At 50.7% G+C, this 25,799-nt stretch overlaps 1 protein-coding gene and 1 non-coding gene across 2 annotated transcripts; one reads left to right on the plus strand and one right to left on the minus strand.

Moving 5' to 3' along the window:
* The first annotated feature begins 3,907 nt into the window (after positions 1-3,907).
* LOC103166279 (receptor-interacting serine/threonine-protein kinase 2-like) lies at positions 3,908-24,072 on the plus strand. The gene is made up of 12 exons (XM_029051925.1): positions 3,908-4,007; positions 6,465-6,652; positions 8,379-8,532; positions 8,867-9,022; positions 9,874-10,022; positions 12,673-12,722; positions 14,239-14,400; positions 14,646-14,731; positions 16,317-16,385; positions 17,872-18,043; positions 19,196-19,384; positions 22,959-24,072. Exons 2-12 carry the CDS (start codon positions 6,501-6,503, stop codon positions 23,279-23,281), a joined length of 1,662 nt encoding a protein of 553 aa, XP_028907758.1. The 5' UTR covers positions 3,908-4,007; positions 6,465-6,500; the 3' UTR covers positions 23,282-24,072.
* A 1,132-nt stretch (positions 24,073-25,204) lies between these two features.
* LOC114807070 lies at positions 25,205-25,342 on the minus strand. The gene has a single exon (XR_003755123.1). It is a non-coding gene; the product is annotated as a small nucleolar RNA SNORA7 (small nucleolar RNA).
* Positions 25,343-25,799: the final 457 nt, after the last annotated feature.

Genomic DNA, 25,799 nt, shown 5'->3' on the forward strand with positions numbered 1-25,799 from the left:
AGCGCTTAGTACAGTGCTCTGCACAGAATAAGCGCTCAATAAATACTATTGAATGAATGAATGAACAAGTAGTCAGGCATCAATACCATCAAAATAGATATTCAGTTGTATTTACTGAGCGCTTATTGTGTGCAGAGCACTGTACTAAGCACTTGGGAGAGTACAATACAACAATAAACAAACACATTCCTGCCCACAGTGAGTTTACAGTCTAGAGGGATGCCTCTCTCTCTCTCTCTCCTCTCCCCCCCCCCCCCCCCCCCCAGCACTCACCAAACCATCACCATTGCTCTGGGTTGTGGCCACACCGCCCAAATAGCAGCAGAAATGTTCTTGCTTCTGGCTGTATTCTGTCATAAGGTGTTTCTGCTGGAAACCTCCTGGGAGCAGCCAGTAAGCAACAGACTGGGCGGTGGTGGTGGTAGAGGACAAGGAGGAAGAGGGGAAATGAAGGAGAAAAAGGAGCAGGAGGAGTAGGCATAAGCGGTGGCGGTGACTTGACAGACTCTGCCACTTCCTGTTGGACTCCAAATTCTTGAAAATGCCTCAGATCAAGGATCCAAACCACAGTACTGCAATTATTCATTCATTAGTATTTATTGAGCGCTTACTATGTGCAGAGCACTGTACTAAGCGCTTGGAATGAACAAGTCAGCAACAGATAGAGACAGTCCCTGCCGTTTGACGGGCTTACGGTCTAATCAGGGGAGACGGACAGATGAGAACAATGGCAATAAATAAAGTCGAGGGGAAGAACATCTCGTAAAAACAATGGCAACTAAATAGAATCGAGGCGATGTACATTTCATTAACAAAATAAATAGGGTAATGAAAATATATACAGTTGAGCGGACGAGTACAGTGCCGAGGGGATGGGAAGGTAGAGGGGGAGGAGCAGAGGGAAATGGGGGGAAAAGAGGGTTAAGCTGCAGAGAGGTGAAGGGGGGGTGGTAGAGGGAGTAGAGGGAGAAGAGGAGCTCAGTCTGGGAAGGCCTCTTGGAGGAGGTGAGTTTTAAGTAGGGTTTTGAAGAGGGGAAGAGAATCAGTTTGGCGGAGGTGAGGAGGGAGGGCGTTCCGGGACCGCGGGAGGACGTGGCCCAGGGGTCGACGGCGGGATAGGCGAGACCGAGGGACGGTGAGGAGGTGGGCGGCAGAGGAGCGGAGCGTGCGGGGTGGGCGGTAGAAAGAGAGAAGGGAGGAGAGGTAGGAAGGGGCGAGGTGATGTAGAGCCTTGAAGCCTAGAGTGAGGAGTTTTTGTTTGGAGCGGAGGTCGATAGGCAACCACTGGAGTTGTTTAAGAAGGGGAGTGACATGCCCAGATCGTTTCTTCAGGAAGATGAGCCGGGCAGCGGAGTGAAGAATAGACTGGAGCGGGGCGAGAAAGGAGGAAGGGAGGTCAGAGAGAAGGCTGACACAGTAGTCTAGCCGGGATATAATGAGAGCCCGTAGCAGTAAGGTAGCCGTTTGGGTGGAGAGGAAAGGGCGGATCTTAGCTTTATGGCAGCCAGCAAAAGTTGGTCAAACATTTTTAGAGCACTCAGAACTCGAAAGATATGGAAGTTTAGTGGAGTACACAGGGAGAGGAAAAAGGGGAAAGTTTTATACCAAATCCGAATGCTGCCATTCCATTAATTTAGCCAGGGTTCAATATGGTTCAACCCCATCTCAGAGGCAAATTTCTGCAAGTACACAAAGTTCAACGGATACCAAGTCTTGGACCAGAGCATGTGTACTTATAATTGACCGTGAGGAACAGGACCTCCAATTCAGTTGGCAGAGGAAGTTTCAACATACAGGAAGAGGAAGATGAAGTTGAACAAGAGATATGAAGTTTACCTGCTCCTGAATTTGAAAGCTCTTTCTGGCTTACTGATCGGAGTTAATTCCCGGGGATTCTGCAAAAATCCTGCTGCAAAAGTAAGTTTCTCAATACCTCTTGATTCCCCCTTTGACCTTAGTTCTGTTTCAAAAACAGGGGCAGGAGGGTCTGAATATTTCCACCACCAGGCTCTGTCAACAGTTCCCTGCTGGGTGTCACTGCCACAGTTTAACTACACAAAGGATCTTAATATACGGTGACCTGACTCTTGGATTCTCAAAGTGGGACAGAGTGTGGAGCCCAGGTGGGGACCAACAAGGGAGGAAAGACGGACAGCCAGAGAAGGGAGGGGTAAATTTTTTTTTAAAAAAAAAAGACAAGGAGAAACACGCAAAGACAGAAAGAAAGAGGGAAGGAAGACGAGGGACAGGGAAAGAGGACAAAGGAGGAAGGTGGGGATAAGAGGTATGGAGACCAAAAATCTGGTCCCCTTAAACTGAAAATGGCAGAGAAGTGGGGAAGAGAGCTGGGGGTGGGGGAGGGAAGGAAGGGGGGGGAAAAGAATGAGGAGCAAGATGGGGTGTTGGGGCAGGGAGGGGGGACAGAGGAACAATAATAATGTGTCAAACCTTGTTCTAACTGCAGGGGAAAATACAAGATAATCAAGTTCGACACAGTCCCTGTCCCACACAGGACTTTAAGTCTAAGTAGGAAAGAGAACAAGTATTGAATCCCTACTTTACAGCTGAGGTAAATGAGGCCCCTAAAAGTGAAGTGACTTGCCCAAGGTCACACACAAGCAGGTGGCAAAGCTGGAATTAGAACCCCCAGTTTCTCTGACTCCCAGGCCTGGGCTATTGCCACGCTGGAATATACTTAGCATTCTGGCCACGTTAGCGATACGGATCCTGACACATCCTCTGGGACAATAAAAGCTCCACTCCCGTGGTCCAGATGGTCCGAGTCCCGCGCCGTTGCCGGATATCCAGTGTGCGGTGGTGGGGATTTCACTTCCTCAGCTAGGAGAATACCAAGGGCTCCCGGGGCATGGCAGCTCTGGAGCCCCAGACCCTGTCTTGAAGCTGGCATTCAGAGAGTCTAAGGGAAGGATCCTCTCCTCCTCTCTTCCTCCTCTCTTCAGAGGGCAGGAGAGGAAGAGAATCTAGAGGAACAGAGGAGGAAGAGTGGAAAGAGAAAGAAAGAGAGAATCAAACAATCAATGCATTGTGTGTGTATGTGTGTGCAGATCAGTCTGAGAGGGCAGATCATTGTACTAAGCATTTGGGAGAGTGGGTGGACATGTTCCCTGCCCACAGTGGGAGAAGAGAATATTTAAAGGTTGGGCAGACAGGACAGCTTTTCTCCTGAGCTTGCACCTTTGTTTATGGTGCTTGATCTGCCCAGGGATCCACCCAGTCGAATGCTACTGCCTGAGGAGTTCTAGGGACCTTTTTCCCTATGACGATGGGGTTGGTCTTTGGGAACTGTCTCACTCACGGCCCCACAGCCTGGTAATGCTTGCTGGGTGGGGGAGGCGGAGGGAAGGGGGTGCATGAGCCTGGGGGTAAAAAAAAAAAAAAGCCAGAAATGCAGTCTGTCAATGAGGTGGATGTGCTGATGGCAGTTTCCTGAGCCGATTCTGGGGGCGGGCCCCTCAGTCAGTCCAGAGTTCATAAACATTGTGGTCTGCCGGGGCAGTCCCTGATAGTGTTAGCTTGGACCTGAAAGTGAGGTTTGCCCCATGCAGGCTGTAGTCCGCAAAGGGGTTTTCCACTGGAAAATTCCCTTCCTGCAGTGCTGCTGCCCCTGGACAGAAAGTCTTTGTGTCCTGTCCGAGGCCCTGGGCCGCTTTCCATCCTCTGCGTCCCCCTACCCGGCCTCACGGGCCAGAAGCGTTTGAAGCAGTCGCTTCCCATGGGCGGTGGGGAGAGTGGCGGGGGGAGAGGGGGTGGCAGGGCGGGACTTTGGCAGGGGGGAGAGGGGGTGGCAGGGCGGGACTTTGGCAGGAGGAAATGTAGGGGCAGCCAATGACGGGCCGGTCAACAGCCTGGGCTGAGTCACAGTCAGGAGGACTGGACGGGGCTCGGACGGTTGCTGTCACTGGAGCTCAGCCTTGGAGCCTCTCTCTGTGTGTGCCCACAGGAGCACGCACAGGCAAGGCCATACACGTGTGCACTTGCCAGTGCAGGTGAGTTGATTCCTTTCCCTTCCCGCGGTCGAGCCGGAGGCTCCTACGTGGGCAAGAAACGGCTGTGCCGCCGACGGGGGCAGTATGGGGGTGAGAAGAGGGCACTTGCTGACCGGGATGCATCTGTTTACTGTGATAGTGTACTCTCCCAAGGGCTCAGTACAATGCTCTGCATACAGTAAGAGCTCAATAAATACGATTGAATGAATGGATCGAGCAGGAGACTCCGACATGGGCAAGAAACGGCTGTGCCGCCGATGGGGGCAGTTTGAGGCTGGAAAGAGGGCACTTGCTGGCAGGGAATGTGTCTGTTCATTGTTATACTGTCTTCTCCCAAGTGCTCAGTACAGTGCTCTGCATACAGTAAGTGCTCAATAAACATGTTTGACTGAATGACTGATGGAAGAGGGGACTGGGAGAGAGGTTGGCACCGGGTTCGGGCTTCTCCCAATGATTTCCCATCCTATGAAAGCTCCACAGACTGAGGACCCCAAAATTTACGTATCAATCAATCATGTATATTGAGAGCTTACTGTGTGCAGAGCACTGTGCTAAGCACTTGGGAAAGTACAATATAACAGAATTGATAGGAATGGATCTGGGGAAGCCTGTGTGGATTTTTTTTTTTGTCCCTGATGGATTCCTATTCCTCAATCAATCATATTTACTGAGCGCTTACTGTGTGCAAAGTGCTGAACTAAGTCCTTGGGAGAGCACAATATAACTGAGCTCATAGACATGTTCCCTGCCCACAGCGAGCTTACAGTCTAGAGGGAGATACAGCCATTAATATAAACAAATTATGGATACGTACGTAAATGGGTCTGTAGGGCTGAAGGAGGGATGAATAAAGGGTGTAAATCCTAGCGCAAGGGTGACGCAGATGGGAGTGGGAGAATAGGAAATGAGGGCTTAGTCAGGGAATGCCTCTTGGAAGAGATGTGCTTTTAACAAGGCTTTGAAAGTGGGGAGAGTGATGTCAACCCACTAACCCTATCTCTTAACCCCTAACCTCTAACTCTCTAACCCTTTAGCCCATATCTTCACCCCAAATGCAGCTCCCTAACTCTTTCTATCATTTGATTCCTTAACCCCAACCTCTTAACCTTTTAAACCCCTCACTCCTTAAATCCAATCCTCTGGCCCCAGTTCCCCTAATTCCAACTCTGACCCCCCGACTTCCACTCTCCTCCTATGTAGATGATATTGACATTATATTTTGCTATTGGATCTGAAACAAGGATCTACCAAGGGCTTAGTATGGTGCTTTGCACTCAGAAAGGAGCGCAGAGAGATCAGGCTCTGTGTGTGTGCGTGTGTATGGGTGACTTTTATATCCATGTACCAGTATGTCTATATGTTTCTTTGTGCCTGAGTCCTCTAGACTGTAAGCTCATTATGGGCAGGGAATGTGTCTTAGATTGCTGTGTTGTACTTTCCCAAGCATTTAGTACGCCATGCATACCGTAAATGCTCAGTAAATATTGATTGATTGAGCATCTGTGTAACTTCCTCCATGTGTCTGTTCTGTGTAAATCCGTGTGCCTTTGTGGCTTATGTGACCATGTGCCTCTGTGGTTCAACTGGGTCATTATTTCTGAATGATTGTAGCCTACAAGCCCAGATGTTCAGTATGTCCATGTGACCGTGTGACCACGTGGATCAGTAGATCTGCATGAGAGTATGCCCATGTGTCGTGTCCATAGGCGTCTGAGTTACCTTGTGTCCATATGCCTGTGTAACCATCTGACTATTTTTGTGTTGTCTGTGTGACTATGACTGCATGACCAGCTATTTGTGTGACTCTGACACCGTGTGTGTGCGTGTGTATGCGAGCTCCCCTCTGGCAGATGCCCTCTGGCCCTACCTGGATGTGACTCCTTTCCCTATCAATCTCTTCTCTGTTTCTGACACTCTAGCCACGTCAGTCTCTCCACCTCATATCTGGGCTCAAGGAGCCAGGGCTTGGCTCAAGGTGAGGGAAAGGGTAGTTGAGTGAATAGAGGGTTGGAAGAGAGTGGTTTGGATAAACGGGCGTTTGCCCTCCTTTAAAAACCTAAGAATGTTTTACTGGCTCCACCTTGCTTGTTTAAAGGGGTATCTATGTCCCCAAGCAGGGTCAAATTTTCACATGTGCAGCACCTTGAAGGTGAGGGCTGATCTAAAGGTTTGGGAATCTGGGTTGGAGACCTTATAATGGGCCCTGTTCTGGGTAGGCCAGAGGTACTATTATTATTATTATTATTTATGATCTGAAGACTCTGGATGAACATGGAAGTAACTTGGGCAGGAGTCTAGTCTGGGCGGTGGGGGCAGCGGTCACACTGGGAGTGTTTTTGGCACACGGACACAACTCTGTTGCCTTTGGTGCCGGACCCCTCAGAACATGGACTCAGCAGGTTTTGCCACGTATTCTCCAAGACCCAATCATCTGACCAGCTGACTGTGTCCTGGCAGGTTTCTCGCCCTCTTCTCACGGCCCATCTATCCAGCATGTCGGACAACATCCCCATCATCTCCCAGGAGGACCTGGGCCATCTCTTTCTGACCAAGTCCGAGTCTGGCTTCAGCCTCAGAGCTCAGTACCTGCCCCGGAACATCAGTGTCTCTGTGAAACTGCTGACCATTCAGTGGGGGACAGACAGGTGGGTCCTGAGGATGTGGCTGATTGACCCTCTGGCCTCTCCCCATTCTTGAGAGCCAGGGCAACTTGTTTGGCCCTGGGGTTGGGGCAGGATTTGAAATAACCAGCTTCAGACCCTGGCCTCCCTGAAAACAACTAGCACTGAGAGGGAGCAGCAAAGATTCCCAACTCTGCTCCACACCCCCTCTCCCTGTGATTCTCTGGGACCCTGGGAGTAAGGCGAAATCCCGGGTGGGGAATGGGGTGGGTAGAGCAATCTAGCCTTCACATTTACATCCTCCCTTGGGAGGCCTCACAAGGACTTCCCTTGGCCTGGATGGCTCTTAGCAATGTGCAACAGAATTGGTGAGCCCAGGATACCATTAGAGAAACAGCATGGTGTAGTGGATAGAGCACAGGCCTCGGAGTCAGAAGATCATGGATTCTAATTCCGGTTCCACCACTTGTCTGCTGTGTGACCTTGGGTAAATCACTTCTCTGGGCCTCAATTACCTCATCTGTAAAATGGGGATTGAAACTGGGAGCCCCATATGGGAGAGGGACAATGTCCAACCCTATTTGCTTGTGTCCACTCTGAGGCTTAGTACAGTGCCTGGCACATAGTAAGCACTTAACAAATACCACAATTATTATTATTATTATTTATTATCCCGACACGGAGCCTCTGGGCCCTGCAGGTTCAGCTGGATTCCCCCAGGGAAGAGAGACCTCCATAGGGTAAGCAGATGTGCACGCACACACCAGTGAATGACACTGTCTTTCACATGGATACACCCGTGCACACAAGCACATATAAGCTATTATCATCCATCTTCTGTGTTTAAAGATGACGCTACTGACAGTGAGATTTCATCCATGGGGGTTTGGTTGTGGCCAAAGAAAAAATACACACTCCACATTCCCATCCCTGATGTGCCATCTTGATGCATTTTATTTGCAGTGCCTTAGTCGGTTATACATACTCCACATACATATATGCATGCACATATAGCTGTCCTTCGGGTTTGAAGATGACGCTTCTGATGGTGAGACTAATTGGTGGTCGCAAATGCAGGTGATAAAAGCAATGAATGATTAATAATCTCTCCCAAATCATCTGCATGCAAAGACTGCCTCTTGCTGCATTGGTTACCCACAGTGCTTGACAGCATTTTTGTTCCTCCAGTTTTGTGTTGCAATCTTCCCCAAGCCTTTGTTCTGTGAAAGTCATCCAATTTCTAATTGCAGAATGCCAAGCTGGTTAGTCTTCTGCTGTTGTCTTCCAACTGTCCATGGCTATGCCTCACACATGTCCCTGTGCCTGTGTGCATACTCATACAAGCATGCAAAGACACATCTTCAGAGTAGTGACATCATTTGATTTATCCCTCTTAGGTACACAGTAATGGGCATACATGCAGGCAGATACACAAGCACAGACATATGGGCACTGGTGAAATTGCCTGCTTTACACCCACAGGGTGACCATCTTTTCCACACACAAACACAGACATGAGCACATAACCCGAGCACTGAACGCCCTTGGCATAAATGTTCTCTATGATGAACTGACTCCCTCTGGAAGTTGCAAGGCCCCCATGTGTGGCCATATACAAGAAGAGAAACAACAGAGATTTCCGGTCTTCGGGCTCTGGCTCTTCCAGTAGGTTCCGGGGCTCCGTCCTGAGGGAGTCCGGGGTCTCTTCGCTCTTTCCTCCTTCCTACTGATCCCATGTCCGTGCCTGCAGGGAGCTCCCGGAGCTGCTGCGGGAGGTGGCCGATGTTTGGAGCATCCGGTCCAGTCAGCTGCTGCCCCCTGTCGGGGTGTTCAGGGCGCCGGGGCTGCTGGGAGTCGTGACCGAATGGATGGAAGCGGGATCTCTGCAGGCACTCATCCATGAGGTACCCAGACTTCTCCCACCTCCCCAACCCTTGGGGACACCTAAGCCTAACGGAGTCTCTGGCCTGGGCAGGCCCTGCTTTCCCCCCAATTGATATCCTCTTCTCCCGTTCCGAGTCTGAAGGGGGCATGGGGTGGCCGGGGAGAAGATCTGCATTCAGTTTACACTCTGGTCACAGCCTTGATTGGGCTGGAAGCTGGAAAGTGGCATGAGGTGTGCCCATCAGCACCTGTTAAGCAAGAAGGCTCCCTTGGAGCCCCTTCCTGGGCCAGGGTAAAAATAACCAAGTTAAAGATTGACTCCAGGGCTTGAGCTTGCTTATTTCTTTATCCCAGCATCAGTTGTTTCCGGAAGTGCCCTTTCCCTTGTGCATGAGGATCCTGGCGGATGTGGCTGAAGGCCTGGACCATCTCCACAATCAATCTCCTCCTGTTCTCCACCAGGCTTTGAAGCCCTCCAATGTGCTCCTAGATGCCCGACTCAGAGCCAAGGTGAGGGCCTATGGGGAGGAATGGGCTTCTTGCTCTCTTCCCATTATCCACAAGGAATATCAGCCAAGACAGAACCTCAGCCCAGATGCTCAGGGATTCCAGGGAGGCAAGCAGCAGGGAATCCAGCCCCTTGCTCTGGACTGAGCTTTGAAGCTGCCTTAATTTAGGCCTGATGACTAGCCACTTGGCCTGCGCTCTGAAATACATCAGGCTGTCTTGACACTGGACATCATGAAGCGGTGTGGCCTAGTGGAAAGAGCACAGGCCTGGGAGTCCGAGGACCCGGGCTCTATTCTCAGCTCTGCCATTTGTCTGTGGTATGATCTTGGGCAAGTCACTTCACTTTGCTTGGCCTCTGTTTCTCTTTCTGTCAAATGGGGATTGAATCCCTGTTCTCCTTTCTAGGTAGACAATGAGCCCCATGTGGGACAGGGACTGTATCTGACATGATTATCTTGTGCCAACCCTCAGTGCTTGGCATCTAGAAAACACTTAACAAATCCCTTAGTTATTATTCAGTTATTAGGCTATGGGTAAGTACAAATTTTACCTGAAATGGCATCTCTGCTCTGGTTTAATCGTCCTGGTGATTTTGTACATGGCTATCAATTCAAGGTGGTATCAATTCAGGTCCAGATACTGGACCTGGATGGTGGGAGGGGCTGAGGAGAATTTAAGAGCTGGCATGTAACAATAAGATTGACCAATCACAACTCTTAAGTTATTTCCCTGATTCCTCACATCTTGCTTCTACCAACTCTTTTGTATTGTACTCTCCCAAGTGCTTAGTACAGTGTTCTGCACGCAATAAGCTCTCAATAAATACCAGTGATTGACTGATCCCCCCACAGATATCTGACTACGGTCTGGCCCATTGGAGAGAGAAGAATCAGAGAACTTCCCTGATGAATGGCAATACCCGGAGCACCTGCGATGTGGTCTATCTTTCCCCTGAGCGGCTCCATGGAGCTGAGCCCACCCCAAACAGTGATGTGTACAGGTGAGGGAGGGTATTGGTGAGGGTGACATATGAGGTCAGTGATGGCTCCTTTGTAGGGTAAGTCAGACAAGAGAGAGGATTCAGAGGAGTGCCATACAACCCCTGGGGGAGAGGACAAACTCATTCCCATTTGTGTCTGGCCCTAAATGCGGCAAAGTGAAGAGGATGGTTTCCTTTCATTCATTCAATAGTATTTATTGAGCGCTTACTATGTGCAGAGCACTGTACTAAGCACTTGGAATGAACAAGTCGGCAACAGATAGAGACAGTCCCTGCCCTTTGACGGGCTTACAGTCTAATCGGGGGAGACGGACAGACAAGAACAATGGCAATAAATAAAGTCGAGGGGAAGAACATCTCGTAAAAACAATGGCAACTAAATAGAATCGAGGCAATGTACATTTCATTAACAAAATAAATAGGGTGATGAAAATATATACAGTTGAGCGGACGAGTACAGTGCTGAGGGGATGGGAAGGGAGAGGAGGAGGAGCAGAGGGAAATGGGGGGAAAAGAGGGTTAAGCTGCGGAGAGGTGAAGGGGGGTGGTAGAGGGAGTAGAGGGAGAAGAGGAGCTCAGTCTGGGAAGGCCTCTTGGAGGAGGTGAGTTTTAAGTAGGGTTTTGAAGAAGGGAAGAGAATCAGTTTGGCGGAGGTGAGGAGGGAGGGCGTTCCAGGACCGCGGGAGGACGTGGCCCAGGGGTCGACGGCGGGATAGGCGAGACCGAGGGACGGTGAGGAGGTGGGCGGCGGAGGAGCGGAGCGTGCGAGGTGGGCGGTAGAAAGAGAGAAGGGAGGAGAGGTAGGAAGGGGCAAGGTGATGGAGAGCCTTGAAGCCTAGAGTGAGGAGTTTTTGTTTGGAGCGGAGGTTGATAGGCAACCACTGGAGTTGTTTAAGAAGGGGAGTGACATGCCCAGATCGTTTCTGCAGGAAGATGAGCCGGGCAGCGGAGTGAAGAATAGACCGGAGCGGGGCGAGAAAGGAGGAAGGGAGGTCAGAGAGAAGGCTGACACAGTAGTCTAGCCGGGATATAACGAGAGCCCGTAGCAGCAAGGTAGCCGTTTGGGTGGAGAGGAAAGGGCGGATCTTGGCGATATTGTAGAGGTGAAACCGGCAGGTCTTGGTAACGGATAGGATGTGTGGGGTGAACGAGAGAGACGAGTCAAGGATGACACCGAGATCGCGGGCCCGAGAGACAGGAAGGATGGTCGTGCCATCCACGGTGATAGGGAAGTCTGGGAGAGGACCGGGCTCGGGAGGGAAGATGAGGAGCTCAGTCTTGCTCATGTTGAGTTTTAGGTGGCGGGCCGACATCCAGGTGGAGACATCCTGGAGGCAGGAGGAGATGCGAGCCTGAAGGGAGGGGGAGAGGACAGGGGCGGAGATGTAGATCTGCGTGTCATCTGCGTAGAGATGGTAGTCAAAGCCGTGAGAGCGAATGAGTTCACCAAGGGAGTGAGTGTAAATGGAGAACAGAACAGGGCCAAGAACTGACCCTTGAGGAACTCCAACAGTTAAAGGATGGGAGGGGGAGGAGGTGCCAGCGAAGGAGACCGAGAATGACTGGCCAGAGAGGTAAGAGGAGAACCAGGAGAGGATGGAGTCCGTGAAGCCAAGGTGAGATAAGGTATGGAGGAGGAGGGGATGGTCGACAGTGTCAAAGGCAGCAGAGAGGTCAAGGAGGAATGGAGTAGGAGCCATTGGATTTGGCAAGAAGGAGGTCATGGGTGACCTTAGAGAGAGCAGTCTCGGTAGAGTGGAGGGGACGGAAGCCAGATTGGAGGGAGTCTAGGAGAGAATGGGAGTTAAGGTTATGGGAGTTTCCTGGTCCTGGGCAAGTCAGGTGGGAATGATGGGGCTCTGCCGAGTTTGAGTGGATCACAGGGAGGGCAGCTTCTCCCAGTCATTACCTCCGAGTGCTTCAGGGTCCATTCACTCTAAGCCGCCTGAGCTGTTGACCCAGCTGGAGTGAGAGTCAGATCAGCCAGTGAGACCCACATGTATTGAAGATGGAGTCGTTTGGTTAATCCCCAGGCACACGGGTGGCAGAAACAACAATCCAGAGAGAAAAGAAGTGGAGAGACAAGGCAGAGGGAGTGGCCCAGGGAGGCTTGGGAAAGGCCCTTGAGGCTGTCCAAGCCCTGGAATTTCTCCTGTTTTCCAGGGTAGGAGGCCGAAGTGTTTTTCTTTTTTTTCTCTCTCTCTCTCTTTCTCCCTCACTCCCTTTCTCCCTCCTCCTCACTCCCTGAGTCTTCAGAATCAGGCCAGGTAACAGCAAAAGATCCTGGTTCGAAGAGGTGAAACCTGGACATAGAGAGTTTGGTGACTCCGACTGCCGCAGCAGTCAGGGAATTCAGAACCCGTGACTCGCTGGGGCTTCACCAGCTCTCCTCATCTCCTTCTGGTTCCCCTTTTGCTTCCCCTTCTCTGGACTCTGGAGCAGGATGCGGCATAGCCCAGTCAAGAGAAAGTGCAGCTCAAATCAAGGGAGCCAGATCTGGGAAGGAACCTAGAATGGGAACAACTTCCATTCCCAATTTCTGACCATTCCCTTTTCCCATTTCTGTCTTGATCCTGGGCCTTTTCTGGTAGGGACTGAAGCCATCCTTCCTCCAAATGATCAGTAATCTCCCTTCCCCCTGCCTCTGCAGCTTTGCGGTGCTGTGCTGGGAGACTTTCAGCAGGCAGAAGCCTTTGGAGGGTAAGTATCTCTTGGGCATTGGGTCCTTTTGCTCGGCCTCTGATTGTTGTAGTTTCTCTTGGCTTTGTTGGCCTTCCCCCTGCAGTCCTTGTGGCTTCTAGAGCATGGCTGGGCCAGGCAAGCCCCTCTGTCACTCCTCAAAGGCTCCTGGGCTCAATTCCTGCCAAATGCTTACAGTTCCTCTCATTCTTGGTGTCCCTCTCCTTCCCTCCTCTTTCTTCTGCCTGTCCAAACCAGAGACTGTCAATGACCCTCTGTTTCCAAAGGCTGGACGCTCCTCTCCCTGACGTTGCTTGCCTTCAGGGCCCGGTACCCAGGTCAGGTGTGATCCCTGGGACCAGGCCAGCTTTCCCTGCTAGGGAAAGGGTGAGAAGAGTTAGAACAGGAAATGGACATTTTCCATACATCCACCACACATATGCACTCCCTCTCTATACCCACCCCACTCCAACCCCAGGGTGAACAGAGGGGAAAAAGCTGCTCCAGAAAGCCCAGAGGAGAGAGAGGCTTTTTGACCTTGGAAAGCCATTAGCATCTCTGAGTGTCTGCCTAGCTCTGATTCTGTCTGATGTCATCTTTATCTCTGTCTCTGCCTCTCCCTAGAGCTCTCTATTAAATAACATAATTCCACGAGCCCTATTATTCTGGATTAGACCACAGGTGCTTCCAGCCCAGTATTATGTCTCCAAAAGTGACATTGGGATTCTGGGAGGAAGCATAATAATAATAATAATGTTGGTATTTGTTAAGCGCTTACTATGTGCCGAGCACTGTTCTAAGCGCTGGGGTAGACACAGGGGAATCAGGTTGTTCCACGTGGGGCTCACAGTCTTAATCCTCATTTTACAGATGAGGTAACAGGCACCGAGAAGTTAAGTGACTTGCCCAAAGTCACACAGCTGACAAGTGGCCGAGTCGGGGTTCGAACCCATGACCTCTGATGGTGCCCTCCTGGACATCCATCTATATGATCAGAGTTGCAGCATCTATCATCCCTAACTTGCCCAACTCTTGGTCTCAATCAATGATATTTATTGAGTGCTTACTGTGTGCAGAGCACTGTACTGAGCGCTTGGGAGACGGCAAAACAATAGTCAGTAGATATGATCCCTGCTCACCGGTAGCTCTAGACTGTGAGCTCGTCCCTCTAGACTGTAAACTCATTGTGGGCAGGGAACGTGTCTGTTTATTGCTGTATTGCTGTATTGTACTCTCCCAAGCACTTAGTATAGTGTTCTGCACACAGTAAATGTTCAATAAATATGATTGAATGAAACTAGCTGATTCCTTGGTCTCTGTTACTGTCTCCAACTGGAAGTACACAGAAAACTACCTGTGTTCTCCGGCTCTGCCTCGGTTCAGTCCACAGTTTCTGACCTCTAGTACAGCCCCTACCTTGGTGCAAATCAATCTGTGGACAGCACTAGCGACCTCCTCTGGACCGAGGAGATGTTAAGAAACAAATACATTATGATAGAGAATTATGATTATGATAGAAAATGTCTATTTGTTTTAGAGAAGAAGACCCTGCTGGAGGCTGTGACTGGCATCAGCTGTGGCCTGAGACCAGAAATCGAGGAGGAGATGGTCCCCAGAGACGTCCCTCGGCGCCCACAGTTGCTGCAACTCCTCAAGCTCTGCTGGCATCAGAAACCCCAGCTCCGGCCCCCAGCCGCAGGTACCCTAAGCCCTCCCTACCTCTTTCAGCCACAGAGATGCCAGCGGGTTGGGGTGGATGATCACAGAGCTGAGTAATCCCTGTTCTAGGTTGACTCGGTGGCAACTGTAGGGGACTCTGGGACCAACCTCCCCTCTCCTACCCACCATGAGACAACCCCCCCCCCCGCACCCCGCTCCTCATCTGCTCCAACCTACCCTGGACTCAATTTCATCCTCCCCCACCGCAACCTCTTTGTCCCGCAGACTGTGCCGCTCTCCTAGAGGAAATCCTTGCTGCCCTCGGTCCAGAGGAGGTCGCTAGTGCTGTCCACAGACTGATTTGCACCAAGGTAGGGGCTGTACTAGAGGTCGGAAGCTGTGGGCTGAACCTAGGCAGAGCCGGAGAACACAGGCCAGAGAGGCCCTCCTTCTTCTCTGAAATGGGAAGCAACATGGCCTAGTGGGAAGAACATGGGCCTAGAAGTCAGAGGAACTGGATTCTCATCCCAGCTTCGACTCTAGCCTGCTGTGTGACCTTAGACAAGTCACTTCACTTCTCTGTGCCTCGTTTTCCTCATCTGTATACTGGGGATTAAATACTTGTTCTCCCTCCTACTTAGGCTGTGAGCCCCATGCAGGTCAGGGACTCTGTCCAGCCTAATTTACAAGTACCTATCCCACTCTTAGAACAGTATCTGATACATAGTAAATGCCGAACAAATACCATGAAAACAATCTGGGGATTTCTGAGGAGCATGGAGCAATTCATGCTGGAGGGATTTAGGTGGCTTTTAGTTAAATTCTGCCATGCCTTTCCCCACTCCCACTCCACCCTGACTCCTGTCTTCATGTTCACTTCCAACTAGAAAGTTTGGACTGGTTCCTGTTCATCCCCAATGTAACTCCAGCCAGAGGAGTCTGAGCCTGTGCTGGTTGCTCATTTGTTGCTCTTATTGCCTTATGCCTGCCCCCGTTCCAACAGGAAAGGTTTCCTTTGAGGCTTTGGGTGGAAAGGGGACAGCTAGGACTCTGTAGAAATGCCCTCCCTCTGGTCAGGGTCACAGTCAGCCCTCCTGGAGCTGGAGGAGTCAACACAGAGTCAGCCTGAAATGGTTGAAGTCATCTTGAAGCCCAGGAGGCCGTGGGACTGGGAGCTGGGGAGACTCCAACACAGTTAGCTGGGGCAGACACGGCGGGGTGGTGGCTTGACCGTTAAAGCAAGGATCGCAGTGGGAAGTGTTGAGGTTAGGCTTGAGGAAGAACTTGCCAAATGTAAGACCTGTAAGACTCTGAGGCAGATGACAGAGGGAGCCTGTGGAATGCCCTTTCCAAGGCCTCTAAGAACAGGAGAGTCCTTTGTCTGATTCGATTGGGAGAGGAATGTATTTTATGTTCCCAAGCACCTTGTGTAGGGCCCTGCACAGCGTGCTCATTGCTGTTGTTGATGAAGGATCTGACTTCTGATGCTAGCTCTGCCACTTGTCTTCTGTGTGACCTTGGGCAAGTCAATTCACTTCTCTGTGCCTCAGTTACCTCATCTGTAAAATTGGGATTAAGACTGTGAGTCTCATGTGGGACATGGACTGTGTCCAATCTGATTAGCTTGTATCTACCCTAGTGCTTAGTACAGTCCATGGCACATAGTAAGCGCTCAACAAATGCCATTAAAAAAAAATGACTCTGAAGTCACTGGATTAAACATGGAGACCTATCCTTCTTTGACCATCTTTCGACATGGCAAGACCCTGCCTGAAGGCCACTCTCCTCCCATAATACCCACTGAGGTTGTGAGGAGGTGGGCAGACGAATGCCCGATCATTGAGGGGATGGTGTTGGGGGCGCCAAGGTCAGAATGTGGGCAAACCTGCAGTCTGGTTTTTCAGTCCCTGATTGTTTCTCTCTTTTCTCTCTCCATCCTTTCTTCTCTTTCCCCAGGAGAGGGCAACAGAAGACTGCAAGACTCCCCAGCCACTCACTCTCCAAATTGATTTGCCCAATTTGGAGGTGAGCTCAAGTAATAGGTTTCTCCCCTTCCCTCTTTTGCCCCCCCTCCCCCCCACTTTAAACCCTTCTGGGAATATGGGAAACTGCTGCTGGAACTGGGCTCTTGAAGAAGAGTCTTCTCTGCCTTTCCCCACAGTCTGATCCAAGAGACTAGAGGAGGTTCCATCTTGGGGAGGTGAATCTACCTATTCCCATGTCACTCACCTGGCTCTGCGTAAATTAGGGAATCATCTGGACACTCTTCATTTTAGACTGAATCCAACCTGCCTCTCTGGCTGTCTCCTGAGCCACCGTGGTGGCACGCGCCCCCTGGGTTGCCGCTTCCCAGCCCGGAGCAGGAGCCAGAGCCTGTAACTAACCCTTACCCTATCCCTAGGCCTAGCTCTAGTTCTAGCCCTAACGCTAAACTTAACCCAAACCCTAACTCTAAACGTAACCCTAAGCCTAACTCTAATCCTAGGCAAGACTTACCTTTATCCCTAATACTAACCCTAAGCCTAATGCTAACCCTAACCCTCCCTCTCCAGACTGTAAGATCATTGTGGGCAGGGAATGTAGCTGCTTGTTTTTATATTGTACTCTCTGAAGCGCTTAGTACAGTGCTTTGCACACAGTAAGCACATTAAAATAAATGGCTGTCTCCTGAGCCACTGTGGTGGCACAAGTCCCGTCAGGTCGCCACTTCTCTGCCCGGAGCTGGGGCCGGAGCCAGAAAAGTAGAGCAGTGATAAAGCCCACAGGCTACTAGCCGGTGCCCAAAAATTAAGTCAACATCTCCGCTTCACCTCTGGTCCCTTTCTGGCTCCATGGGGTGAGGCGGACAAGCCCCAAATGCTGTGGAGGTGAAGCTAATGACTTTTCCTCTTCAGGGCCAATTCCCCCCTCGGCTGTGACTTGACAGTCCTGCTCAGGCATTCTGAGGAGTGAAGGCCACCTGTGCTAACTCAGCGCCAAACAAGGAGGGGAAAAGATGCAGCTTATTCAACTAGCCGGGGGCTGGTAGATGCACAAATATGCTTTCAGCAGGGGATTGGGATGCTATTCTTTGCCAGAGGAGTTTTGACTTGCCAAATTCAGTCTCAAAGCCTTAACTGAGCAGGCCCCTGCCCAGAACTGCCCATTTGCTAGCAAATGCGGGAACATTTTTCAAATGATTTGTGCTAAGTAGACTCAGAATTTGAGGGGGAAAAGAAAGGCAACATCTGGAATTTCCAATTCTTTGGTTTGGCAGCCCAAATTGGAGAGATTGCATGACACCCCACACTTTCCCCTTCCTTCCCCTGGCATAGAAAGTCGGGCAGAGATCTGCAAAGACAGGATAAGCTAGAGATGTAGAGCGAGAGGTAGGGGGAGAGAGACACAGAGAGAGGCACAGCGTATTTTGTAGCATCTTCAAATGATGCCAAGCAGGGTCCCCAATTTTCTTTTATGCTCTTCAAGAGGAATAAAAGCACCAAGTCTTTCTCTTTTTCATTTGTTCCTTCAGGTCCCTTACACCAAGAACCGTGACTCCAGGGTCATCAGCAAAGAGCTTCCTCTGCAGATACCCAGCCTGTCCACCAAGGCCTCGCCAGGGCTCAGCACAGGGAACAGGAAAGCAAGGGAGGACAGCCAGGAGGCGTCTGCGGACCGCCCACGCCCACCTCTGGTTCACCCAGGTATGTGGGGCTGGAGGAGGAGGAAGAGCCCACTTCAGAACTTGTTTAAAAGGGTAGAGAGTCTTCTGAAAATATTTCCTTCTCCAGGAGGCATTCCTGGATTAATTCCCACCTTCCTAGTCATGTCATCTCACCAGCCTCCTCAACAGTCATGTATTGATGACTGTTGGTTTATTTGCTATTGATTTCTTCACTTTTGTCTATTATTTATCTATTCTCTCAACTATAGTTAAGAAAGAGAAAACTATAGTTAAGAGGGAAACAGCATGACCTAGTGGCAAGAGCATGGGCTTGGGAGTCAGAGGACGTGGGTTCTAATCCCGGCTCCATCACTCGTCTGCTGTGTGACCTTGGGCAAGTCACTTAACTTCTCTGTGCTTCTGCTACCTCATCTGTAAAATGGGGATTAAGACTGTGAGTCCCATGTGGAACAGGGACTGTGTCCAACCTGATTACCTTGTATCTACCCCAATCTTAGAACAGTGCATGGTACATAGTAAGTGCTTAACAAATACCATAATTATTATTACATGCAACAATTGAAGGCAGAGATTGCATCTCTCAAATAGCCCCCCAGCACCCAGTTGAGTGCTATGCACCCCATAGGTGCTCAGAAAATACCATAGAGATACCAGAGATGGAGGGGAAAAACCCCAAAATTTGAGCAGGTGGTGACCGGAAAGAGCCACTTCTTCCCCATTCCAGACTTGCCCTGTGTTAGTGTTGCTCAGGGACTGGGACAGGTCTCTATTGTTCTTGAGACTGTTTTTCCATCTACGTATGAATATAAGACAGTGAGAGGGAGGTTGCTTGTTTGGTGGGGGCTGGGGAAAGTGGCTCTCCCTCCCCAAAAGCACCCTCTCTGTGCTTTTGGATGGGACCAGGAGACTCAGAGTGACCAGTTCTTAGGCATCCGATAGTTCTACCGAGAACAGTGTCTCGACCGTTGTTTTGGGGTCAGGCAGATTCAGAGACAGAAAGGAGAAGGTACAGACTTCTTCCTCTACTGCTGGGTGGATGTTAAAGATCAAACCTAGTAGGAGTGAGCAAGAAGACAGATAATGAGCTGCCCAAAGAAACAGACTCCCTCCGGTCCCCCTCCTCTGCCAAATCAGTGCACTTGGTTCTCACCCACCTGTTTCCCTCCTCCAGCTCATCTCATCTGCAGTGGTCAGCAGCCAGCCCAGCATCCCCCTCTGTCTGGTCACGGGATGTCCAATCTCAGAGCAAGTGAAAGAAGCAATGGATGGCATTCCTGGAAACAGAGGCAGCAGGTCACCGAGTATAGCCCCTCCCATCATTGCCCCCCATCACTCAGGCAGTCAAAGCAGATGGGTACGGGTGAGTTTGGCATGGGGCGGTCTGGGAGAGGGGAGATGGAGGGGGTGGGATGTGGGCAGGGGATCTCCAAATATCTGACTGAACTGAAGGGCCGGGAGTAGGAGGAAGTGTGGGTGGCCCAGCTCTACAAGTTTCCTTTAGATCAAGGTCTTAACTAAGTGAAACAGAAACTTTCTAGATCAGGTCTCAGGGAAGGAAGAAAATAACAAAAAAGCCATTCACAAGGGTAGCTGGTGCACAGTTAGGGAGAGAGAATATAAGAGAGACAAAAGTGAAGGAGAGAGAGAGAAGGAGGAGGAAGAGAGAGGGAGGGAGGATGGGTGAGAGAGGAAGGGAGGAAGAGAGGAAGAAAGGAAGGAAGAGAGGGAGGAGGGGAGGGAAAGATAGGGAGGAAGGGAGGAAGAGAGGGAGGGAAGAGAAGAGTGAGGGAGGGAGGATGAGAGTATGAGGAAGGAAGGGAGGATGAGAGTATGAGGAAGGAAGGGAGGATTAGAGTATGAGGAAGGAAGGGAGGATGAGAGTGTGAGGAAGGAAGGGAGGATGAGAGTGTGAGGAAGGGAGGGAGGAAGAGGTAGGGAGGAAAAGAGAGGGAGAGGGAGAAAGGGAGAGGAGAGAGAGAGGGGAAAGGGAGAGCAAGTGAGGGAAGAAGGGAGAGAGATTCATTCAATCATTTATTGAGGGCCTACTGCGTGCAGAGCACTGTACTAAGCACTCGGGAGAGTACAATACAACAATAACCTGACACATTCCCTGCCCACAATGAGCTTACAGACTAGAGTTGGGGGAGACAGACATGAATACAAATAAATAAAATTACAGATATGTATAGAAGTGCTGTGGGGTTGGGAGGGGGGAAGCGGAAAGGGAACAAGTCAACGTGACGCAGAAGGGAGTGGGAGGAGAGGAAAGGTGGGGCTTAGTATGGGAAGGCCTCTTGGAGAAGATGTATCTTCAGTAAGGCTTTGAAGCAGGGGGAGAGTAACCGTCTATCGGATTTGAGAAGGGAGGGCGTTCCAGGCCAGAGGCAGGACGTGGGCTAGGGGTCAGGGGTGAGATAGGTGGTATAGAAGCACAGTGAGAAGCTCAGCACTAGAGGAGTGAAGTATGCAGCCTGGGTTGTAGAAGGAGAGAAGCGAGGTGAGGTAGGAGGGGGCAAGGTGGTAGAGTACTTTAAAGCCAATGGTGAGGAGTTTTTGTTTCATGCGGAGGTGGATGGGCAACCTTTGGAGTTTTTTGAGGAGTGGGGTGACATGTCCTGAATGTTTCTGTAGAAAAATGATGTGGGCAGCAGAGTAAAGTATGGCTGAAATGGGGAGAGGCAGGAAGCTGTGAGGTCAGCAAACAGGCTGATGCAGTAATCCAGGTGGGATAGGATGAGTGATTTATTAACATGGTAGCAGTTTATGGATAGAGAGGAAAAGGCAGATTTTAGCAATGTTGTAAAAGTGGGATTGACAGGATTTAGTGATGGACTGAATATGTGGGTTAAATGAGAGAGAGGAGTCAAAGATAACACCAAGGTTATGGGCTTGTGAGACAGAAAGGATGATGGTGTCATCTACAGTGATGGGAAAGTCACGGGGAGGACAGGGTTTGGATGGGAAGATAAAGAGCTCTGTTCTGGACATGTTAAGGTTTGAGGTGATGGGAGGACATCCAAGTAGAGATGTCTTGAAGGCAGGGGGATATGGGAGACTGGAGAGAGAGAGAGAGAGAGAGAGAGAGATCGTTCAGGGCTGGAGTTGCAGATTTGGGTGTCATCTTCATAGAGGTGGCAGTTGAAGCCATGAGAGTGAATGAGTTCTCCAAGGGAGTGGGTATAAATGGAGAGTAGAAGGGGAACCAGAACCTTGAGGGAATCCCCACAGTTAGAGGGTGGGAGGCAGAGAAGTCTGTGAAGGAGACTGAGAATGAACGACCAGAGAGATGAGGAGAACCAGGAGAGGATAAAGTCAGTGAAGCCAAAGTTGGGTAATGTTTCCAGAAGAAGAGGGTGGTCTGCAGTGTCCAAGGCAGCCGAGGGGTCTAAGAGGATTAGAATGGAGTAGAGGCCATTGGATTTGGCAAGAAGTAGAATATTGGTGACCTTTAAGAGGGCGGTTTCTGTGGAGTGACTGGGACAGAAGCCAGATTGGAGGGGGTCAAGGATTGAATTGGAGGAGAGGAATTCGAGACAGCAGGCATAGACAACTCGCTCATGGAGTTTGGAGAGGAATGATAGGAGGGAGATGGGGTGATAACTGGAGGGAGCCGTGACCTCAAGGGAGGAGTATTTTTGGAGTGAGGAAGGAAGGGAGAGAGAGTGAGGAAGGAAGAAAGAGAGTGAGGGAAGAAGGTGGAGAGTGAGAGAAAGAGAAAGTGAGGGAGGAAGTGAGATGGAGAAAGAAAGCGAGGGAGGAGGGGAGAGACAGAGGGAGGAAGGGAAGAGAGAATTGGGAGGATGAAGGGAAGGAGAGAGTAAGAGAGAGAGTGGGGGAGGAACAGAAAGCAAGAGTGGAGAAGTGGAGAGAGAATGAATGGGGGAGGGAGGGAGAGAGTGAGAGAGAGAGAAGCAGAGTTGCTTAATGGATAGAGCATGGGCTTGAGAGTCAGAAGGACCTGGGTTCTAATCCTTGCTCTGCCACTTGTCCACTGTGTGACCTTGGAAAAGTCACTTAACTTTTGTGCATCAATTACCTCATCTGTAAAATGGTGATTAAGAATGAGAGCCCCATGTGAGATGTGGACTGTGGCCAGTCTGATTATCTTCTATCTACCACAGTAGTTAATACAGCACCTGGCACATAGCAAGCACTTTACAAATGCCATTTTAAAAAAGAGGGAGAGAGAGCAGGAGGAAGGGAGAGTGTGGGAGGGAGAGAGAGTGAGGAAAGATATTCATACAGTGCCCTGCACACAGTAAGTGCTCAGTGAATACAATTGATTGATGAAGGGGGAGCTAGGGGAGTGAGAGAAGGGGAAAAAAAGGGTTTTTTTTGTTGTTGGTATTTAAGCGCTTACTATGTGCCAAGCACTGTTCTAAGCGCTGGGGTAGACATAGGGGAATCAGGTTGTCCCACGTGGGGCTCACAGTCTTAATCCCCATTTTACAGATGAGGGAACTGAGGCACAGAGAAGTTAAGTGACTTGCCCACAGTCACACAGCTGACAAGTGGCAGAGCTGGGATTCGAACTCATGAGCCCTGACTCCAAAGCCCGTGCTCTTTCCACTGAGCCACGCTGCTTCTCTAAAAAAAAGGGTTGAGTGAAGAAAGGTGGGGGGGTGGGGAGGAAGAAAGAATGAGGAAGGGAGGGGAGAGAGACTGAGGAAGGAAGGGGTAGGAAACCCAGCTGTGACTGGGAGACCAAAGGCATTTGCCTCTGGGCCAGTCTCTCTTGGGCCCCAGCTCCCTGTCCTTAAACTGTGTACAGAGCCAGTCTTGGGGAATAGGCTAAGGCAGAGAGCGGAACACAGGACTTCCTACCCAACTATCTTATGGGTGCCTCGCCTCGGTGTGGGGTGGGGGAGATTGGGGAAAAAAACAGGCTTGCTTGGCTGCCAGCTCCATTCTCAATTTGTTCTCCATTTGTTCAGGGGCCAGTCCCCCAGAAAACTGCTGCCAGGTGCTGGAGTTGCGGCGAGAAGCGATCCTACGCCGCATGACTGAGGGCTGGCTGAACCGAGTCTTGGATGCCCTGCGGTCCCGCCAGGCCCTGTCACGTGCTGACTATGAGGCCATCACCTCTGGCCCCACAGTGACTGCCCGTGCCCGGGTGCTACTGGACACCTGCCTGTGCCTGGGGGAGGGGGCATCCCAGGTGGTAGTGGCCGTGCTCTTGGGTGGGCCAGGCGGCCCCTTGGCCCGGGATGGCTGCTGGCCAGAAGGCTTCACACTGACAAAATGGCAGCGACAGTGAGCCAATCTGCCTACCTCACCCACTGGGCTAAGACCACTGGGTTCTGCATCAACAAGGGGCCCTGAACTGGACAAAGAGGAGGAGGTGCCCATGGGAAGCCCAGGCTCCCCAGGGCCCTCCAGATGCTTCGTGCTGAGAAGGCGGATGGCAGTGTGATCTAAGGGGCTGGGGGGGCTGAATCCAGTTCAACCCCGGAGTTTGAGGAGCATCTGGGGAAGCAGGGAAGAGACACCTGGCTGCACTATTGGTCAAAGAGCCTGGGAGAACCAAGGGAGGAGAAAGTGTACTGGTCGCGGCAGCCAGTGGGGCACTGCTTGTTCCAGATACATGAGGAGCTGGGAAGGGTCAGGCCACAGAGTGGCATCGAAGCAGCTACTACTCACCCTAATCCTGAACTGAGTCTCCTCCTGAAAGCCTGGCCCCAGCCCTGGTCTTCGCCTCCATCCCAGTGTGAGGGCTGTCAACGCATCCTTACCCTCTGCTAGATCAGAGGTGGCGGCTGATAACCCGATGCATGGAACTGCCGGTCCTGGGCTCTGGTGCCTGGTTCTGCCTTCCACCATAGTCACCAGGCTGGCCAGCAACCCCCAGAGGCACAGAAAGTGGGACAAGGACACCTTTGACAGGTGGAAGACAGAGTGGACTCTCTCATTTTCAGGGGGTTATGACCCCAGCAGCAAGGGGCTGTCAGCAGTTCAGGGGCCCCTGAGTCCCACCTTATTCCTCATAATACTACTACTACTACTACTAATAATGATGGTATCTGTAAAGTGCTTACTATGTGCCAGGCACTGGACCAAGCACTGGGTTGGATACAAGCAAATTGAGTTGGACACAGTCCCTGTCCCACGTGGGGCTCACAGTCTCAATCCACATTTTACAGATGAGGTAATTGAGGCAAAGAGAAGGAAGTGACTTGCCCAGGGTCACACAACAGACAAGAGGTGGAGCCGGAATTAGAACCCATGACCTTATGGGTCCCAAGCCTATGCTCTACCCACTACAGCACGCCCATCTATTTTACTCAGGCATCACTTCCCTTCTTGGGAGTTCATTGTTTTCTTCTTTTCCAGAGGTTAGCTCTCTCCTCCCTATTTCTCTACCTCCCACACTCTGACTACTTCTCTGGGCTTTGATGAGATGGGGGTGAGGGCTGCTGTCTGACCATATGTGCATGGGGGACTGAGAAGAGGGAAGGAAAGTCACTGGGAAAGGGTAGGGCATCTCTAGAGAAGCAGCGTGGCTTCGTGGAACGAGCATGGGCTTGGGAGTCAGAGGACATGGGTTCTAATTCTGGCTCCACCACTTGTCTGCTGTATGACCTTGGGCAAGTCACTTAACTTCTCTGTGCCTCAGTTACCTCATCTGTAAAATGGGGATTAAAAGCGTAAGCCCCACCTGGGACAACCTGATTATCCTGTATCTACCCCAGAGTTTAGAACGGTGCATGGCACATAGTAAGTGCTTAACAAATACCACAATTATTATTATTATTGTCCCAGATGCGTTTGCCTTAAGTTCTGTATGACTGCTAGTTGAGGTTCTTTAGGCTTCCAGGGATGGTGAAGGCACTTGAGAGGGCACTAGATATTTATTGGTTTTTCTTTTATAAAGGTACCAGGCGGTTCTGAGGTGTCCTGTCTGATTTACCAGTTGGGACAGAATTTGCCTCGGTTGATCGGATTAGTCAGGGTTTGTCTTGTCTTATGCTGTCGAGTCGCTTCCGACCCATAGCGACTCTCTGGTAGAGATGTGTCCATGAAGCCCCACCTCCATCTGCAATCGTTCTGGTAGTGTATCCATAGAGGTTTTTTGGGTAAAAATACAAAAGCCGCTTACCATTACCTTCTTCCGTTTAGAAAAGTCGAGTCTCCACCCTCCACTCTCTCCCATGCCGCTGCTGCCCAGCACAGAGGAGTTTTGACCTGTAGCAGATTGCCTTCCACTTGCTAGCCACTGCTCAAGCTAGGAATGGAATGGGTATGCCTCTGCTTGACTCTCCCTCCCATAACCGAGACTGGTAGAGTACTGGAAACTCTCCAGGTGCCATCTTGAGTTGGGGAGACAGAGTTTAGGGAGGGGGGAAAAGGAATCTTTTGAAGGAGTTCATTCATTCAATAGTATTTATTGAGCGCTTACTATGTGCAGAGCACTGTACTAAGCGCTTGAAATGTACAAATGGGTAATAGAGACAGTCCCTGCCCTTTGATGGGCTTACAGTCTAATCGGGGGAGACGGACAGACAAGAACAATGGCAATAAATAGACTCGAGGGGAAGAACATCTCATTAAAACTATAGCAAATAAATAGAATCAGGGTGATGTACATCTCATTAACAAAATAAATAGGATAATGAAGATATATACAGTTGAGTGGACGAGTACAGTGCTGTGGGGATGGGACGGGAGAGGGGGAGGAGCAGAGGGAAAGGGGGGAGAAGAGGGTTTAGCTGCGGAGAGGTGAAGGGGGGGGTAGAGGGAGCAGAGGGAAAAGAGGAGCTCAGTCTGGGAAGGCCTCT

The sequence above is a fragment of the Ornithorhynchus anatinus genome, chromosome X1 (genome assembly GCF_004115215.2).
Source record: "Ornithorhynchus anatinus isolate Pmale09 chromosome X1, mOrnAna1.pri.v4, whole genome shotgun sequence".
In the NCBI taxonomy this organism is placed as follows: Eukaryota; Metazoa; Chordata; class Mammalia; order Monotremata; family Ornithorhynchidae; genus Ornithorhynchus; species Ornithorhynchus anatinus.